The sequence below is a fragment of the Labeo rohita genome, chromosome 21 (genome assembly GCF_022985175.1).
Source record: "Labeo rohita strain BAU-BD-2019 chromosome 21, IGBB_LRoh.1.0, whole genome shotgun sequence".
Classification (NCBI taxonomy): Eukaryota; Metazoa; Chordata; class Actinopteri; order Cypriniformes; family Cyprinidae; genus Labeo; species Labeo rohita.
In genome coordinates, this window is record NC_066889.1 from 8,811,192 (window position 1) to 8,831,438 (window position 20,247).

General features: G+C 46.0%; 2 protein-coding genes across 4 annotated transcripts in view; one reads left to right on the forward strand and one right to left on the reverse strand.

Annotated features, from left to right (window-relative positions):
- plrdgb (PITP-less RdgB-like protein) overlaps positions 1 to 20,247 on the forward strand; it is a 184,624-nt gene that overhangs the window by 88,246 nt on the left and 76,131 nt on the right. For 2 of the 3 annotated variants that reach the window (XM_051093322.1, XM_051093323.1), the window contains exon 7: positions 159 to 281. The exons of the other annotated variant lie outside the window; for it this stretch is intronic. In XM_051093322.1, coding sequence (XP_050949279.1) covers positions 159 to 281 — 123 coding nt within the window. The remainder of the gene's footprint in view (positions 1 to 158; positions 282 to 20,247) is intronic. 3 annotated transcript variants of the gene reach the window in all.
- On the reverse strand, positions 13,109 to 13,980 carry LOC127152587 (uncharacterized). Its single transcript, XM_051093334.1, has 2 exons — positions 13,459 to 13,980; positions 13,109 to 13,374 (listed from the first exon to the last, which is right to left on the reverse strand). Exons 1-2 carry the CDS (start codon positions 13,960 to 13,962, stop codon positions 13,207 to 13,209), a joined length of 672 nt encoding a protein of 223 aa, XP_050949291.1. The 5' UTR covers positions 13,963 to 13,980; the 3' UTR covers positions 13,109 to 13,206.

Genomic DNA, 20,247 nt, shown 5'->3' on the forward strand with positions numbered 1-20,247 from the left:
TGTGTGAACTATTGCTTCGAAGTATATTTCAGTTTTTCTTTAAATATTAAATATAGAGAACATCATAAACATTGTTTAAATGTTTTATATGTATACTGTTTAAATGGGAATTTAAGTTGTCTTTCTGCTGCATGTACTGTGCTGTGTGCTTGTTTCAGGTGTGCCTGGTGGCAGACTGTGTTGGTGGAGTTCTTTGTTTTGACGCCTTGTGTTTCAGTGGTGACAAGCAACACAGAAGCCCTGAGGGTGGCAGCACAAACAACAGTACAGAGAGTCTAAAGGTGCAGATGAACATGCACACACACAAAACCACCCTGAACTCCTGCCTTTCACTTCTGTTTAGAGCTGACTGTCATTCTGTCCTTATCAGACATAAATGTCTGCTTGAGTGAATCCTTCACATCTCTGTCATTCAAAGCTTTTTTATCTGTTCTCATGTCTAAATGTCATAGGGCGTTTTTCTGTTCTGGTTTGTCTCCTCCTCAGCTCTTTCCCTGTCTTTAAGGATTACTTTTTGAAAATTTGTCATCTTTCATGTATTTCTAACCCCATATTGTTTTCCTTCTGTCCAGAGTTTCATTTTTACCCAGTGTGTCTACTGTTTGCAATAGTATCACCAGATTTCCAATGACTGTCTGTCTGTCTGTCTGTGCTTTCATCTGTGCTGATGGTTTAATAGTGTGTGATAAAGGGACATCACATGGCACATCAGCTAATGAGCAACAGTGGAACAGAGGCAAACAACACAGTTTAGGGCTCAATGAGTCACTCTGTTACACATGTGGGTATGTTGATTGAGCTGCATGATTGAAGAGTTAATATCCCACAACCTTAACACATTATCCAGTCACTTTTATAGTGGCCATGGACAAAGAAAGTATTTTTAATATATATATATATATTTAAATGTAAAGTAAATAAATAATACAAAATCAGTAAATAATTGTAAGCCATGAACACAATTATCCGTCTCTCAGAAGAATTACAATTAGTATAATCACAATTGTATATACAGGTGTATACAGTGGGTACGGAAAGTATTCAGACCCCCTTAAATTTTTCACTCTTTGTTATATTGCAGCCATTTGCTAAAATCATTTAAGTTCATTTTTTTCCTCATTAATGTACACACAGCACCCCATATTGACAGAAAAACACAGAATTGTTGACATTTTTGCAGATTTATTAAAAAAGAAAAACTGAAATATCACATGGTCCTAAGTATTCAGACCCTTTGCTGTGACATTCATATACTTAACTCAGGTGCTGTCCATTTCTTCTGATCATCCTTGAGATGGTTCTACACCTTCATTTGAGTCCAGCTGTGTTTGATTATACTGATTGGACTTGATTAGGAAAGCCACACACCTGTCTATATAAGACCTTACAACTCACAGTGCATGTCAGAGCAAATGAGAATCATGAGGTCAAAGGAACTGCCTGAAGAGCTCAGAGACAGAATTGTGGCAAGGCACAGATCTGGCCAAGGTTACAAAAAAATTTCTGCTGCACTTAAGGTTCCTAAGTGCACAGTGGCCTCCATAATCCTTAAATGGAAGACGTTTGGGACGACCAGAACCCTTCCTAGAGCTGGCTGTCCGGCCAAACTGAGCTATCGGGGGAGAAGAGCCTTGGTGAGAGAGGTAAAGAAGAACCCAAAGATCACTGTAGCTGAGCTCCAGAGATGCAGTCGGGAGATGGGAGAAAGTTGTAGAAAGTCAGCCATCACTGCAGCCCTCCACCAGTCGGGGCTTTATGACAGAGTGGCCCGACGGAAGCCTCTCCTCAGTGCAAGACACATGAAAGCCTGCATGGAGTTTGCTAAAAAACACCTGAAGGACTCCAAGATGGTGAGAAATAAGATTCTCTGGTCTGATGAGACCAAGATAGAACTTTTTGGCCTTAATTCTAAGTGGTATGTGTGGAGAAAACCAGGCACTGCTCATCACCTGTCCAATACAGTCCCAACAGTGAAGCATGGTGGTGGCAGCATCATGCTGTGGGGGTGTTTTTCAGCTGCAGGGACAGGACGACTGGTTGCAATCGAGGGAAAGATGAATGCGGCCAAGTACAGGGATATCCTGGACGAAAACCTTCTCCAGAGTGCTCAGGACCTCAGACTGGGCCGAAGGTTTACCTTCCAACAAGACAGTGACCCTAAGCACACAGCTAAAATAACAAAGGAGTGGCTTCACAACAACTCTGTGACTGTTCTTGAATGGCCCAGCCAGAGCCTTGACTTAAACCCAATTGAGCATCTCTGGAGAGACCTAAAAATGGCTGTCCACCAACGTTTACCATCCAACCTGACAGAACTGGAGAGGATCTGCAAGGAGGAATGGCAGAGGATCCCCAAATCCAGGTGTGAAAAACTTGTTGCATCTTTCCCAAAAAGACTCATGGCTGTATTAGATCAAAAGGATGCTTCTACTAAATACTGAGCAAAGGGTCTGAATACTTAGGACCATGTGATATTTCAGTTTTTTTTTTTTTTTTATAAATCTGCAAATATGTCAACAATTCTGTGTTTTTCTGTCAATATGGGGTGTTGTGTGTACATTAATGAGAAAAAAAATGAACTTAAATGATTTTAGCAAATGGCTGCAATATAACAAAGAGTGAAAAATTTAAGGGGGTCTGAATACTTTCCGTACCCACTATATACAGTGCACAGCATAAATCAGTACACCCCCTCTGATTAAATATAAAAGGTGTATTTTCTTAATGATCACTAATATAATTCATAGAAAGATGGCAAAACTGAAATGTATTAAACGTATTCCTAATAAAAACAATACTTAATATCTGTAAAATAACTTTTTGTTTAAATGAGGGATTGCAGAAATGAATACACCCTAGATTAATTCTGCAAAGTGTAATATTCTAGTACTTAATATGTCCTTCATAACTCTAAGTACACTGCTCTGACCCTTCTTGGCACTGAGTGTACAAGTTCATGACAAATTGTCACATCTGTCCTTTTTAACTCCTGGAGGACGACCTCCTTAAATGCCCTGGTCTTTAATGGGGAGTTTTGCTTAGCTCGTCTCTACAGAATCCCTCACAGGTGGTTAAGAGTGTTAAGACTGGGTGAAATACATGTCCACCGAAGGATTTTCACCTTTTAGAGAATGAATATCTTCACTGTCATTAGGGATGCACAATATTCAATTTTTGCAGATATCCCATATGCTGATATTTATCTCATTTTGGCCGTTACCGACATATATCCTTTAGTTTGGAAACAACAGCAAGTCTCTCCTGTGCAGAAATTATAAGCAAAATATTTTTAATTTTGTTAGTTTTTTGTTAATTTTTGTTAGTTTTTAACAAGAACTTATTTGTTAGAAATAAATAAACAATAATGAAGTGGTTAACATTCAACTCGCTCTTTTTCATCAGTAGGCTAGTATTATTTGTGATTTGAATTTTGTGAACGGGAGTTCCTCTTTTGCTAGGTTATAAGCCGATCTTCGGATGCTTTCGTGACCGTGTTAGTGCTTGCATGTTTTTTGCCCAAACATATCAACATGTTCACCTTCTCTAACTTTACCAAATCCTCCCTCTCCATCGTTCTCCATTAAAAATGTCTTTACACTGAACATGTACAGATGATATAACGTATGTGCACATTATTGCGTCTACACGCGTTATGTCTTGTACAGACGTTAATGTTTTGGTCAATGGCAAGGCCAAAAACATCAAAATTTGCATAAAATTGATTAAACATATAATAGTAGTTTCTGTGTTTCACTGGCTTCGTGTGTAGGGGTGTGCAATATATATCGTCTGCGATAATATTGTAATTTAATTGTTTCAACAATGTTCGATTTGACATTGAGTATTTTGCAGAAACCAGTCAAAACACCTACAGAGTGCAGTGCATGCATTATGTGAAGTCTAAACTAGTGCACGTATGCATTAACAGTGCATTCTTTCACTGTATGATCTATTAAAATACATTTAGAATGATCACAAATTCAAGACAATGCAACATGATGGTGTTTCGTTCCTGAATGAATCAACCGTTTGAATGACTCACTTAACAGTGACTTGCTGCCACCTACTGGTGTTGTGGTTTCCCCTTTTCCCCGCTGGAGAATTACTTTTGAGACTTGGGTTTGGATGCTGTAACGCCAAGCCAGCAGAGGGAGCTTGCCCTAGAACTGCCTGCACGCTCCCTCTGCTGCTTCTACTGCTACTTCCTGTTTGGCACTATATAAAGACTGACCATGTGCTCATGAATTTGCGAAGTATTGCCAGTCTACCTGCCTTACCGAGCGTTTCTATATTTACTCTGTTGGATTACCTGTTGCTACCTTGCTTTGTTTATGGACTGTTGAGTTTACGGATTACCCCATTGGATTGTTTGCTGTTTCTGGACTGACTTCACGGTATTCGACCCACTGCCTGCTTTATCTCTCTGCTGCTTGGATTACGTTTATGTTTTATATGCTGTTGGACTGCTTTTCTGGTTATCGACCCTCTGCCTGTTTACACGTTTATGTTTGCTGTCGTTTGCAATAAACTTCTGCAAATGGATTCTACTTCTGCCTCAGCGTCCACGTTACAGAATACTTCGCCTCCCATGAATCCAGCGGAAGTTACACGGCCAACAATGAACCCAGCAGATTGTCTCGTCAGACTCCGACAAGGGAACCGTTCCATAGAGGATTACGTAACTGACTTCTGTGAACTGTGTTACCAGGTAGATTTCAATGACACATTTCTTCTGGACATTTTCCGTTTCGGTTTGGACAAAAACATATCACGTTTTCTGCCACGCAATACCCCTCAATGGACTCTTGAAAGTTATATTGACTTAGCACTCCGATTAAGCGGCTCACCTTTTACTGTCGGGATTGCGGACGAGGGACCCCGCAATCCTACAGTAACCACCACACCACAACCAGCTCACGTCACATCAAACAAACCAGAGACCCTTCACACTCCAACCTTCATGTCCGGTATTGTCACCATCATGCCGGAACCCCCTCAAACCAAGTCTGCCAAATCAAAGCCTGCTCAAGCCACATCCACCAAGCCTAGGTCTGCTAATGTCACGTCTGCCAAACTACAGCCTGTTCACTTCACTTCTGCCAAACCACAACCAGTTCACGTCATGCCTGCCAAGTCAAGGCCTGTTCAAGTCACGTCCACCACGCCACAGCCAGCTCAAGCCACGTCCACCAAGCCAAAGCCTGTTCACGTCATGCCTGCCAAGCCAAAGCCTGCTCAGGCCACGTCCACCAAGTCAAAGCCTGTTCACTCCATGCCTGCCAAGCCAAAGCCTGCTCACGCCATGCCTGCCGCACCAGGGCCTGCTCACGCCATGCCTGCCGCACCAGGGCCTGCTCACGCCATGCCTGCCGCTCCAGGGCCTGCTCACGCCATGCCTGCCGCTCCAGGGCCTGCTCACGCCATGCCTGCCGCTCCAGGGCCTGCTCACGCCACGTCTGCCACTCCAGGGTCTGCACCCGTCATGGCCGCCCTCCCACAACCAGTCCATAAGATGGCCGCCGTCCCAGAGTCAGTTCACAAGATGGCTGCCATTCCAGCGCCAGTCCACAAGATGGCCGCCTTCCCCAAGCCAGTTCACAAGATGGCCGCCATCCCCAAACCTGTTCACAAGATGGCCGCCATTCCAGCGCCAGTCCACAAGATGGCCGCCTTCCCCAAGCCAGTTCACAAGATGGCCGCCATCCCAGAGCCACTCTATAAGATGGTCGTTGTCTCCAAATCACGCCACATGATGACCCACGTTCTGGACTCACCCCTAATGGCTGTATGGACAGCTAAGAAGGCGCTCCCTCCTGTTGCGGCAGCTACCCCTGATTCAAGTCAAGCTGCAGAGCCAAGTCAAGCTGCAGGTGCATCTTCAGAGTCAGGTCAAGTTGCAGCTGTGTCTCCTGTGTCAAGTCAAGCTACAGCTGCTGCTCCAAAGTCCAAGGCTTCCAAGTCAAGTCCAGTTCCAGGGTCAAGTCCAGTTCCAGGGTCAAGTCCAGCTTCAGGGTCAAGTCCAGCTTCAGGGTCCGGCCAAGCTTCAGAGCCCGGCCAAGCTTCAGAGCCCGGTCAAGCTTCAGAGCCCGGTCAAGCTTCAGAGCCCGGTCAAGCTACAGAGCCCGGTCAAGCTACAGAGTCAAGTCAAGCAACAGAGTCAAGCAAGGACACAGCTGTTCCCCATGAATCAAGCCAAGTTACAGCTGTTCTCCATGAGTCAAGCCAAGACACAGCTGTTCTCCATGAGTCACGCCAAGACACAGCTGTGGTTCTCCATGAGTCAAGCCAAGACACAGCTGTGCCCCACGAGTCAAGCCAAGTCACAGCTGTTCCCCACGAGTCAAGCCAAGACACAGCTGTGGTTCTCCATGAGTCAAGCCAAGTCACAGCTGTGCTCCACGAGTCAAACCAAGTCACAGCTGTTCCCCACGAATCAAGTCACGTTACAGATGTCGTTCCTGAGTCAAGCCAAGTTGCAGCAGATCTTCACGAGTCAAGTCAAATTGCTGCTGTCTTCCCTGAGCCAAGTCAAGTTGCGGCTGTCGTCCATGAGCCAAGCCAAGCCACGGTTGTTCTTCATGAGCCAAGTCAAGTTGCGGCTGTCGTCCAGGAGCCAAGCCAAGCCGCAGTTGATCTTCATGAACCAAATCAAGCCACGGCAGGCCTCCCCGAGTCAAGTCCGGCCACGGCAGGCCTCCCCGAGTCAAGTCCGGCCACGGCAGGCCTCCCCGAGTCAAGGCAGGAAACTGTTGTCCTACCAAAACCTCACCAGGCCCCTCTAACCTTCTCAAACCACCTCCCATATCAGCTGACCTCGCAGAGCCCACGCTCCCAAGCCACGCAGAGCCCACGCTCCCAAGCCACGCAGAGCCCACATTCACAAGCCACAAACCCATAACATCAGCACCCTCAAGGTCAACAGACACCCCATTATCTACTGTGCTGCCTGTAATGGCCGTAGCCATCTTCAGTGTGTGGGCTGCACACTGTGCTCCCGAGGCCTCGCCTGTCCACGAGTCTGCTCCCGAGGCCTCGCCTGTCCACGAGTCTGCTCCCGAGGCCTCGCCTGTCCACGAGTCTGCTCCCGAGGCCTCGCCTGTCCACGAGTCTGCTCCAGAGGCCTCGCCTGTCCACGAGTCTACGCCAGAGGCCTCTTCTGTCAAAGAGTCTGTGCCAATGCCCCCAGAAGCAGCAGCTCCGGCTGCAGAACCTCCTAAAGGGGCGGCGTTTCCCCAAGGACTCTCTGCCCGTCCTGTCACGGCCATGAAGGCCATTCATGACTTCCCTGCCTCATCTGCCCAAGCATCTGCGCCCATGCCCCCAGAGGTGTCAGCGCATGCTGTAGATCCTCCTATGGGGGCGGCGTCCCAGGATGAACTCTCTGGCCGCCAGGTCGCAATCAAGAAGACCCATATGAAACTCTCTGCCTGTCATTCCACGGCCAAGAAAATCATGCATGAACACACCGCTCTGTTATGCATGTCATTAGTCCCTCTGTGGATATCTCTGCTCCTGTTTGCTCTGCCTGTTCTGCCTGCCCTGCAATGGCTCCCTGTTATGCCTGCTCTGCCTGCCTCGCCATGGCTCCCTGTTATGCCTGCTCTGCCTGCCTCGCCATGGCTCCCTGTTATGCCTGCTCTGCCTGCCTCGCCATGGCTCCCTGTTATGCCTGCTCTGCCTGCCTCGCCATGGCTTCCTGTTCTGCCTGCTCTGCCTGCTGCGCCACGGCTTCCTGTTCTGCCTGCTCCGCCTGCCCCACCATGGTCCCCTACTCTGCCATTGCTCCACGGCCCAGGCCCTCCAGTACTACACGGTCTGCTACTGCTCCACGGCCCAGGCCCTCCAGTACTTCACGGTCTGCTACTGCTCCACGGCCCATGTCCTCCAAGGTTCCACTGTCTGCCACAGCTTCACGGCCCAGGCCCTCCAGTACTTCACGGTCTGCTACTGCTCCACGGCCCAGGTCCTCCAAGGTTCCACTGTCTGTCACAGCTCCATGGCCCTGGTCCTCCAAGGTTCCACTGTCTGCCACAGCTCCACAGTCCAGGTCCTCCAGTGCTTCACTGTCTGTCCCTGCTCCACGATCCAGGTCCTCCAGTGCTTCACTGTCTGTCCCTGCTCCACGATCCAGGCCCACCTGCTCTACATGGACCTGGCCCTCCGTCCCACCCCCTGTCTTACCTCTGTTCCCCCACCCACCTGGACTGTTGTTTTGAGCGCCAGGAGTCGCTCCTAGGGGGGGGGATTCTGTAACGCCAAGCCAGCAGAGGGAGCCCTTGCCCTAGAACTGCCTGCACGCTCCCTCTGCTGCTTCTACTGCTACTTCCTGTTTGGCACTATATAAAGACTGACCATGTGCTCATGAATTTGCGAAGTATTGCCAGTCTACCTGCCTTACCGAGCGTTTCTATATTTACTCTGTTGGATTACCTGTTGCTACCTTGCTTTGTTTATGGACTGTTGAGTTTACGGACTACCCCATTGGATTGTTTGCTGTTTCTGGACTGACTTCACGGTATTCGACCCACTGCCTGCTTTATCTCTCTGCTGCTTGGATTACGTTTATGTTTTATATGCTGTTGGACTGCTTTTCTGGTTATCGACCCTCTGCCTGTTTACATGTTTATGTTTGCTGTCGTTTGCAATAAACTTCTGCAAATGGATTCTACTTCTGCCTCAGCGTCCACGTTACAGATGCCAAAAGATAGACTTTATTGTCGAGACAATCAAGCCGAGTTGTCTATATAGAGAACTAATCTTTACTTGGTTGAGGACAGCTTTTATACTGGTCTAGTCACGCAAGCATGTCACCCTAAATCATAGGGGTGGGGGGTCCCTAGGTAAACACTTCCCTGGGAAACAGATGGTTTTCCTTAAGGCCTCCTTGTGGCCCCTAAAATAACATAGCTATAGCCCTGCTGGTGGGGCCTAAAATAATGACCATATGGGCTTGTCTATTTTTCTATACTTATGGGCCTCTTATCAACATAGAATGTGCTAGGCCCAGCAACACATAAGTAGGATTATAGTGGTAGATTAATTTGGACACAATTCCTCTATATTTTAGTTAATAAAATCTTCTTCATATTCCCCCTTTGAGACGTTTACGTCTCACCTTCTCCGGAGTGCTGTGTCAAGATCCAGCTTCTTAGTAATTACTACTCAGTGACAAAAATAAAGTCACTATGTTTCATTATCAATTAACTAAATCATGCCACGGCATTCCGGAAGATGTTAGGGCCAAACATCTCCCCTCTTATCTTTTGGCTAGAAGGGAGTAAAAGACCCTGACACCTTAACATACTTTCCCTAACTGAATACAAAGAGGGTTATAAAAATGTTTAAAGTCTGTTCGTGCACTTGGTTTGGCCTTGCCTGTGGTTGTCACAATTACGTAAAATACATAAAGAACAATGAAAATAAGAGTACATAAGAATAATACTAAACCAAAAAGAGAAACCAAAACAAAATATATACAATATGAAACAAAATAAAACAAACATAACATAAAGATTTAGGTTACAGATACATTTGTCTTAATTTTCATCGGAGGAACTCGAAAATTGATCTACCCGTTGCAAATTCAATGCTGTTCTGTAAAGCAGGTCCCCATAATATTCATGTTTAATCAGATTCCTTCTTCATCTTTGCAATACCTTAACATGTCAATTTGTTTAAGTGTGGTCTTGATAACTAGGGATTTTAATAATGGTAGTACACAGCAAAATAGTAATCCTCCTATTCCGATTGTCACTCCCAAGAGTATTTCTAATTTTGCTAGCCATGCTCCCCATGATCCTAATTTTAAATTAAACCAATCCCATGTTTTTTCATCTCTTCTAGCATTAGTTGCCATTTCTACTTGTAATTCCTTAAGTTTGGTCATGGCTTTTGTAAATGCTCCTTCTGGTGCTGTATTGTTAGGGATATATTTATAACATAGGTCTCTGAATAAGACACACACCCCTCCTTTGTCTGCCAACATCAAATTAGGGCTAATCTATTTTGCCATGTCATTTTACTTGTTGCATCTAATTGTTCTCCTAAAGAAATTAATGCTTCGTTGGTATAATTAATGAACCTTTGTTGATTGTAGTATATGTAATTTATCCATTCTGTATTTTTATTTTGTGAAATCCAAATGAATGTTGATTCAAGATCTGAAACCTGATTCAAAACTTGACTTTATCTTGTGCTTTGAACTGATCCGGTACACCTCTGGGTTGACCTATTGAATTTATATATACTTTAGGATCTGGCATATAATTTCTAATATAATTTCTCTTAACTCTGTGATTAATTGTTTCATTTCTTCCTAATGAGGATTTTGAATCCCATTCTATTATATGGAGTTCTTGCACTAATCTTACTCTCGTGCATTTACCTCTCCATCCTAATGGTAGGGTAGACAAAAGTTTCCTTCTTCCACAAATCCAGAAGAAATCGGCTAATTCTATAGTTTGATGCTTATATATGTCTGGTGCGGGTAATGATATAGTTTGATTTCTACAGGTTTTAGCTGGACTTATCTGTTCTCCTTTCCTTGTTCCTGATGCCCAAAGGGGTGGAAAATCTCTAGAATCATCAACACTTTTAAATATTGCTGTATCTATATTCCAAATGACACTGCATTTCCCTTTGAATTGTCCCACATTTAAAACACCTGTGGGGTTAACAAAGCACTTATATTCTTTACTGTAGTCTATGGTGTACCATAGTGGAATCTCTACTTGATCAACTTGTATTTTCAAATCTTCAGCTATATCTAAACTTCTACATTTAGCTCTCAGTCGAGGTATATGCTTGTAGAATGGTTTGTGTTTAGCATTGCTTAGGGAGCCTAGACATTCAGCTGGACAATGAGGTCTGAAGACTTTCTCCAAATGACAAAAGTTTCTGTTGAATTCAGTACAGTGTTCATAACTGAATGGATTAGGGACTACTATTACTTGGCTCATCTGTGTTTAAGAACAGAATAGGCAGTCTTTTTAGTTTAACGGTTGTGAAAGTTGCCCAATTATCATTAATTGTTTGTGCTGTTTCCCATAAAACATTTAGTTTGGTATCATCTTCCTACATGTCATAATTCTCATCAACATTCCTATGTTGTTTTTCATACAATCCTGGTTCAGTTATAGCCGAGCTATTATTCCCTTTTTGACCCTATATCTATCCTAAGTCTCCCATGTGGACCAAAAATCCTCTAACTTTGCATTCAAGTGTGGTGACCAAGATTCTTGTTGCTTAACTTTCTTTGTCACTTCCCCCTTTCGCACAACAGTCAAAACCATGAGCATCTTTCCCCCACATATACATTTTCTTCAGAGGAGAAGTAAAATATCCTGCCTCCCTAATCCTTTTAATATTAAAAGTTCTTTCATGACACAGTTTTACATGTCTTCTTCATTCTCTAATTTTGTCTTTCTTTCTCGTGTTCTCCCTTCTTGTCGGCTCCACATTTCCTTCCCCCTTCTTTCCATCTTCACCAGGGTGACTCTTTGCGAGTCGTTGCAATGGTCTTTCCCTCGTTGGCAAGGGAGGGTCGTTACTAGCACGCCCTTAATCCCTCACTTCATGCTGTGTTTGGTTGTTGGAGCTAGTTGGCGTGTTTTAGGGAGAGAGATGTGGTCCCGTTTTGCTGATCAATCTGATTTTCCCCTTGAGATCATAACTGCATACACTGGTGGGGCAACCTTCCCTGGCTTTGATAGAACTGCTGTTGCCTGTAAATGGAAACTTTCAGAGTTTTGGTTAGTGATATCAGGCATGTTCATTTTTTTCATTTGGCCAGTCGTCCTTTTCGGTGAGACCTGTAGAAATGTCAAGTGGGTTGAGGGCTGTCATAGCCCCTTTTTGGCTTCTCATACATCTGTTTGCAATCCATTGTATTAACATAAAGAGCAGGGTTAATACCCCTTTTCTATAATAAAGAATTTGGCCTTATTAAATTGTTTTCATCCTTACTATTTTTGATTAATTTCAGTGTTATTCTCAACAATTTGCTAATTAAGTTTTCTTTTTGTTTTATAAATTTAGTCCCTCTATCACTGGATAAAATTTTTTGGTCTATTTTGCTAAGTAGCATAGGCTTTTTAAGCTGGAAAACACTCAACCCATTTTATTAAATGTTGACAATCAGAAAGACAATATTTATCCTTTTGACACAGAATCAGCTCCATCCTGGGATGCTGGAAAAGAAAGTTAGCTGTGGGGTGGACAGAGCAAGCTTCCTTGCTTTGCCTTCCCACGTAATACGCTGCGCAAGTGTGGCACTGTTTTTCTTTTCGCCACAACAATAACTTAGATGCTGACCCGGAAACTTAACCAATTCATCCAGGGTCATTTTAAGGGCATAATCTGCCCTGTGGGCCCACATTTCAATTTTTGCATACAGCTGTTTTGGCAAATTAATTGATTTGCCTCAGTGTCTCGTCAGACATATTCTTTCACTCCACGTCACACCATTGCACACCATCATTCACACTTTTTCACACCCTTTCACACCCCACTCTTAGGCTAAAATCAAGTTAAATTTTTTTGTGCAACCTCTTTTTTCAACAAAATTTAATAAATTATTTTGTTGTTGTACCTTTCCCTAGTTTAATTAAATAGCCAATTGCAGAAGTTTATTATAAACAACAGCAAACATACACGATGAAACAGGCAAAGGGTCAATAACCGGAGAAGCAGTCCAAAACGTAAACGTAATCCAAACAGCAGAGAGTTTAAACAGGCAGTGGGTCAAATACCAAGCAGACAGTCCATGAAAGCAACCGTAACAATAGGGAAATCCAGGGAGCGATAGTCAAAGGGCAGAAAAGGGTCAAACCTTGAAAACAGTCCAAACGTGCAAACAATCCAACAGGGGTAATCCGTGAAATCAAGAGTCCATAAACAAAGCAAGGTCGCAACAGGTAATCCAACAGAGTAATAATAAACGCTTGGTAAGGCAGGTGAAACTGGCAATACTTCGCGACGTGTGAGCACATGGTGAGTCCTTATATACTGCCAAACAGGAAGTGACAGTAGAAGCAGCAGAGGGAGCATGCAGGCAGTACTGGGGTGAAGGCTCCCTCTGCTGGCTTGGCGTTACAGAATCCCCCTAGGAGCGACTCCTGGCGCTCAAACAACAGTCCAGGTGGGTGGGGGAACAGAGGCAAAACAGGGGGTGGGATGGAGGGCCAGGTCCATGTAGAGCAGGTGGGCCTAGATCGTGGAGCAGGGACAGACAGTGAAGCACTGGAGGACCTGGACCATGGAGTAGTGGCAGACAGTGAAGCACAGGAGGACCTGGGCCATGGAGCAGTGGCAGACAGTGAAGCACTGGAGGACCTGGACCATGGAGCAGTGGCAGACAGTGAAGCACTGGAGGACCTGGGCCGTGGGGCTGTGGCAGACAGCAGAACCCTGGAGGTCCTGGGCCGTGGTGCCGTGGCAGACAGTGAAGCACTGGAGGACCTGGGCCGTGGGGCTGTGGCAGACAGTAGAACCCTGGAGGTCCTGGGCCGCGGTGCTGTGGCAGACAGTAGAACCCTGGAGGACCTGGGCCGTGGAGCGACAGCAGACCGTGAAATACTGACGTGCCTGGGCCGCAGAGCAATGACAGACAGTGGAACACTGGAGGTCCTGGGCCGTGAAGCAGTAGCAGACCATGAAGTACTGGAAGGCCAGGGCCGTGGCACAATGGCAGAGTAGGGAACCATGGTGGGGCAGGCAGAGCAGACAGAACAGGAGGCCATAGCGAGGCAGGCAGAGCAGGCAGAGCAGGGAGCCGTGGCGAGGCAGGCAGAGCAGACAGAACAGGGGGCCATAGCGAGGCAGGTAGAGCAGGCAGAGCAGGAAGCCATGGCGAGGCAGGCAGAGCAGGCGTAGCAGGGAGCCATTGCAGGGCAGGCAGAGCGGTGTGCAAATGAATGATTTCTTTGGCCTTCTTGATAGCGACATGGCGGGCAGAGAGTTCATGATAGGACGCCGCCCCCATAGGAGGATCTACAGCTTGCGCTGACACCTCTGGGGGCATGGGCGCAATGCTTGGGCAGGTGTGGCAGGGCAATTATAAATGGCCTTCATGGCCGTGACTGGACAGGCAGAGAGTCCGTGGGGAAACGCCGCCCCTTGAGGAGATTCTGCAGCCGGAGCTGCCACTTCTGGGGGCATAGGCGCAGAGTCCTTAACAGAGGAGGCCTCTGACGTAGACTCGTGGACAGACGAGGCCTCTGGCGCAGACTTGTGGACAGGTGAGGCCTCTAGAGCAGACTCGTGGATAGACGAAGCTTCTGAAGTGGTCTCGTAGACAGACGAAGCTTCTGGAGCGGTTTCGTAGACAGGCGAGGCCTCCGGGGCAGACTCGTGGACCGGTGAGGCCTCGGGAGCAGACTTTTGGACAGAAGAGGCCTCTGGAGCACAGTATGCTGCCCACATACTGAGGATGGCTACGGCCATTACAGGCAGCACAGCAGCTAGTGGGGTGTCTGTTGACCTTGTGGGTGCTGATGTTATGGGCTTGTGGCTTGTGAATGTGGGCTCTGCGTGGCTTGTGGCTTGGGAGCGTGGGTTCTGCGTGGCTTGGGAGCGTGGGCTCTGCGTGGCTTGGGAGCGTGGGCTCTGCGTGGCTTGGGAGCGTGGGCTCTGCGTGGCTTGGTTAGAAATGTTATAGGGGACCAGATGTTATAGGGGACCAGATGATTTTGGTAGGATAATAGCTTTTTGCCTTGAGTTAGGGAGGCCTGCCGTGGCCGGACTTGACTCAGGGAGGCCTGCCATGGCCGGACTTGACTCAGGGAGGCCTGCCGTGGCCGGACTTGACTTGGGAAGAACAGCGGTGACTTGACCTGGCTCGTGCAGTCCAGCTGTGACTTGACTTGGCTTGTGAAGGTCAACTGTGACTTGACTTAGCTCAGGGACAATAGCAGCAACTTGACTTGGCTCATGAAGAACAACCGTGGCGTGGCTTAGCTCAGGGAAGACAGCAGCAATTTGACTTGGCTTGTGAAGATCTGCTGTAACCTGGCTTGACTCAGGAACAACATGGCTTGACTCAGGAACAACATGGCTTGACTCAGGAACAACATGGCTTGACTCAGGAACAACATGGCTTGACTCGTGGGGAACAGCTGTGACTTGGCTTGACTCGTGGGGAACAGCTGTGACTTGGACAGTGGGGAACAGCTGTGACTTGGCTTGACTCGTGGGGAACAGCTGTGACTTGGCTTGACTCGTGGGGAACAGCTGACTTGGCTTGACTCGTGGGGGGAACAGCTGTGACTTGGCTTGAAACAGCTGTGACTTGGCTTGACTCGTGGGGAACAGCTGTGACTTGGCTTGACTCGTGGGGAACAGCTGTGACTTGGCTTGACTCGTGGGGAACAGCTGTGACTTGGCTTGACTCGTGGGGAACAGCTGTGACTTGGCTTGACTTGACTCGTGGGGAACAGCTGTGACTTGGCTTGACTCGTGGGGAACAGCTGTGACTTGGCTTGACTCGTGGGGAACAGCTGTGACTTGGCTTGACTCGTGGGGAACAGCTGTGACTTGGCTTGACTCGTGGGGAACAGCTGTGACTTGGCTGTGACTCTTTGGAACAGCTGTGACTTGGCTTGACTCGTGGGGAACAGCTGTGACTTGGCTTGACTCGTGGGGAACAGCTGTATGTTTGGCTTGATTCATGGAGAACAACTAGCTTTGGCTTGACTTTGACTTGACTGTTGCTTGACTTGGCTTGACATGGGGAACAACAGCTGTAACTTGACTTGATTCATGGAGAACTTTGACTTGACTCTGTTGCTTGACTTGACTCTGTTGCTTGACTTGACTCTGTTTGACTTGACTTGACCCTGGAGCTGCAACTGTAGCTTGATTTGGTTCTGTAGCTTGGCTTGGTTCTGTAGCTTGACTTGGCACAGGAACAGTAGCTGCCATTTTAGCTGCCCATACAGCCAATAGGGGTGAGTCTAGTACATGGGCCATCATGAGGCATGGCTTGGAAACAGCGATTATTTTGTGGAGTGGCTCTGGAATGGTGGCCATCTTGTGAACAGGTTTGGGGATGGCGGCCTTTTTGTGGACTGGCTCTGGGATGGCGGCCATTTTGTGGACTGGCTCTGGAATGGCAGCCATCTTGTGAACAGGTTTGGGGATGGCGGCCATCTTGCGTGCAGACTCTGGTGTGGCGGCGGCCATCTTGCGTGCAGACTCTGGCGTGGCGGCGGCAATCTTGCGTGCAGACTCTGGCGTGGCGGCGGCCATCTTGCGTGCAGACTCTGGCGTGGCGGCGGCCATCTTGCGTGCAGACTCTGGCGTGGCGTGAGCAGGCCCTGGAGACTCTGCAGGCATGGCGTGAGCAGGCCCTGGAGCGGCAGGCATGGCGTGAGCAGGCCCTGGAGCGGCAGGCATGGCGTGAGCAGGCCCTGGAGCGGCAGGCATGGCGTGAGCAGGCCCTGGAGCGGCAGGCATGGCGTGAGCAGGCTTTGGCTTGGTGGATGTGGCTTGAACAGGCTTTGGCTTGGCAGGCATGACGTGCACAGGCTGTGGTGTGGTGGTTACTGCGGGATTGCGGGGTCCCTCGTCCACAATCCCAACAGTGTATGGTGATCCGCTTAGGAGCAGAGCATGATCGATATATTCCTCCAGTGACCAACAAATTTTTCCCCCTGGCAGACGTGAACTAATGGGCTCGTTCAAACCAAAACGAAAAAAGTCCTTAAGTGCCACATCATTAAAATCTACTTGATAACACAGTCCACAAAAATCCTCGACATACTCCTCTATGGACCGGTCGCCTTGACGAAGGCAGATGAGACGGGATACTGCTGGGTTCATGATTCTGGTTGTGTGTGCGCTGTAACTTCTGCTGGCTTCAGGGGAGGCGAAGTATTCTGTAACGTGAGGACGCTGAGGCGGTGTAGAATCCAATTGCAGAAGTTTATTATAAACAACAGCAAACATACACGATGAAACAGGCAAAGGGTCAATAACCGGAGAAGCAGTCCAAAACGTAAACGTAATCCAAACAGCAGAGAGTTTAAACAGGCAGTGGGTCAAATACCAAGCAGACAGTCCATGAAAGCAACCGTAACAATAGGGAAATCCAGGGAGCGATAGTCAAAGGGCAGAAAAGGGTCAAACCTTGAAAACAGTCCAAACGTGCAAACAATCCAACAGGGGTAATCCGTGAAATCAAGAGTCCATAAACAAAGCAAGGTCGCAACAGGTAATCCAACAGAGTAATAATAAACGCTTGGTAAGGCAGGTGAAACTGGCAATACTTCGCGACGTGTGAGCACATGGTGAGTCCTTATATACTGCCAAACAGGAAGTGACAGTAGAAGCAGCAGAGGGAGCATGCAGGCAGTACTGGGGTGAAGGCTCCCTCTTTAGATTTACAAAGAGAATAAAGCCGAGAAGTCCTCTGCAGAGCAAATCTAACTAAGTTCCTTGCGTTGCCCCTTTTGTACAGCTTTTTAAGGCGTGTTCTATACCTTATGTATATAATAAATTTCTCCCTAGAGTGGAAGAGAGAGGCCCCCCAGACTTGTTTTGGTATAGAACGAGACTCTTGACAGGCCCATATGTTTCTCATTTCTGAGGGTCCACACTGTTTCACCATGCAGGCCTCTGTCTCCCACCAAGGTTTCTAGGCACTATGCTAAATCCAGCTCCATTTTTGTGTGATCAGTAAGTCATGCACTATCTTCTGTCTGTCAAAATTCCTTTTCTTTAAGACCTAAGGCTGGACTGGTAACTGTTGAAAAGAAGATCAAGAATGTTAGTTAAAACACAGAATTCAAAGAACTGCTGTGAGACCAGTGAATAACCAATACTAATTACTCTAATATAATAACCAAATTTGAAGCAGTCTCTATAGTGATCATTAGATATGCAGCACCTGTGCACTCAATGGGAAGTGATGAAAGTTCTTCTGTGTAGACCATTAGTCTGTTGAAGCTGTTTGACCGTTGCATTAGGTCGTCAGTCTGTGGTGGCCTGATGTGATGTAGGGTCTTTGTTGTTTCTCTGCCTCCTCTCAGTCTGGCTTTCCTGTCACAGTTTTGCATTTCAGGATGTTCTCTTCATCCTCAGGAAAAGTCTCAAGTGAAAGATTCACCTTTTCCTGTTTTGTGTCAGCCTTTCTCCATGCAGAAGTATGCACTCCTCTTTCTGGAGGGGGGTGGAAAGTCCATCTGCTTCTCCCTCTTCTTCCCTCTGCAGCTTTGTCTTTGTCTCTTCACCACACTGGTAGACAGACTCCAGCACATTGCTTCCTTTTTTCCAGGCACTGTTGTCGAAGCCATCTGAAACTCTAACACTCAGAGACCGCATTAATCAAATTGACCTTAGTCAAACTTGTGTCTGAGCAATTAGCTCTTTATATATAATTTCACTTTTCAGCCAAATCTTTCAATGGTCCTACCATATAAAACATTCATCTGGTTAAAGCAGCAGTTCCCTTATTCTATTTTAGTAAAACAAGTTCTTCATTGCAGGAAAATAGCAAGCAGTTTTTCTTTGCAAAATGCAGAAAACAGCAGTAATCTACCTTCATTATCTAGGAGTACTACAATTAAACAAAATAATCCTTTTTCCTACAACAGCATGACATGCCTATGGTAAAATAAATCATCATAATTTTCTTTTAAATTCTCATAGATGTTCAGAATAATCTAGTAATGGTGAATGAATTTTCCCCAACCTACATATATTTCATTACCAAAGTTACATTCTTATTGAGAAATGTTTTTGGCTTACGTATCAAAATCTATTAATTTGGTCACCCAATCTTGCTCTCATTCAACATTGCTCTCCACAAATTATCTTTTAGTTAATTCAAACCCAAATCTTTGAAACTCTGTAATGGATTAACTTCCATACTGTCTCCCAGGGATAACAAGATACAAATTTTAGACGTCTTCAGACATAATATATACATTTTTAAGCACGTGCAATCTTATTTATTCATCTATTATGATAAATTATTAAATAATAAATGTATATCCTATTTTTATTGGTCTCTTGCTACAATAATCTTTAAAGTCCATATCCTATACCTATTTATAACAAAATTATATAAGTCACTTTATTATTTAGAGCTCTGCACTCATTTATTCATGTCCTTTTATTTCCAGCGCTCATACATTCACACTGTGTCCCTTATTTTGGGCCGATGTACTCTTCTCAAGCGAGGCAACAACTACGTTCTCTCCGTGTGAAACACAGGAGAGTCAGCAGCCGCCGCTCACAAGATTCAGAGTTTATCACACACCAATCATTCCCCTACACTTCGCACAACTCCCACTCTGCTCTCTCTGGTGCCGTTTAAATACACCAACCACTGTATTCACTATTTCACTTGCACAATAAATAAATAAATAACCTGACAAGCTTGCACTCTGTCTTCCTGATACCAAGGAAAGGCAACGCTGCCCTTACAAGTTTGCTCTCTGTCTTCTCTTGATTAATCTTAAATCAAGGAAAGGCAACCCTTGCGCAATAAATAACCTACAAGTTTGCTCTCTGTCTTCTCGATAACCTTATATCAAAGAAAGGCAACCCTTGTAGTGCCTAACCCTGTAGGACTTTTGCCTAGGACTCTACCAGCGCTTCTCTTTTAATCTAATTCTACTTAAATATAAAAATCTGAATTCACTGTTCTCCTCAAGTCCAACTCAACAGAAAATACAGATCAATGCATGCATTTAGTGCTTTTGGAATCAAAACCCATTTATTTCAACTCTTTTCCTCCAATTATTACAGTTCGATAAATTTAGAAGGATGTAAAGTGTCTCACCACAAGCAAACTCTGGAAAACAACACAACCTAACTATATAAGCAAAACTGCTTACCTTTGGCCAAGTTGTTGTGTTGCTCATCCAGAGTCTGCCTGCCGTGGTCCACCTCGCTGTCCTTTCGAATCCTGTTCGTGACGCCAATTATGTTGTGGTTTCCCCTTTTCCCCGCTGGAGAATTACTTTTGAGACTTGGGTTTGGATGCCAAAAGATAGACTTTATTGTTGAGACAATCAAGCCGAGTTGTCTATATAGAGAACTAATCTTTACTTGGTTGAGGACAGCTTTTATACTGGTCTAGTCACGCAAGCATGTCACCCTAAATCATAGGGGTGGGGGGTCCCTAGGTAAACACTTCCATGGGAAACAGATGGTTTTCCTTAAGGCCTCCTTGTGGCCCCTAAAATAACATAGCTATAGCCCTGCTGGTGGGGCCTAAAATAATGACCATATGGGCTTGTCTAT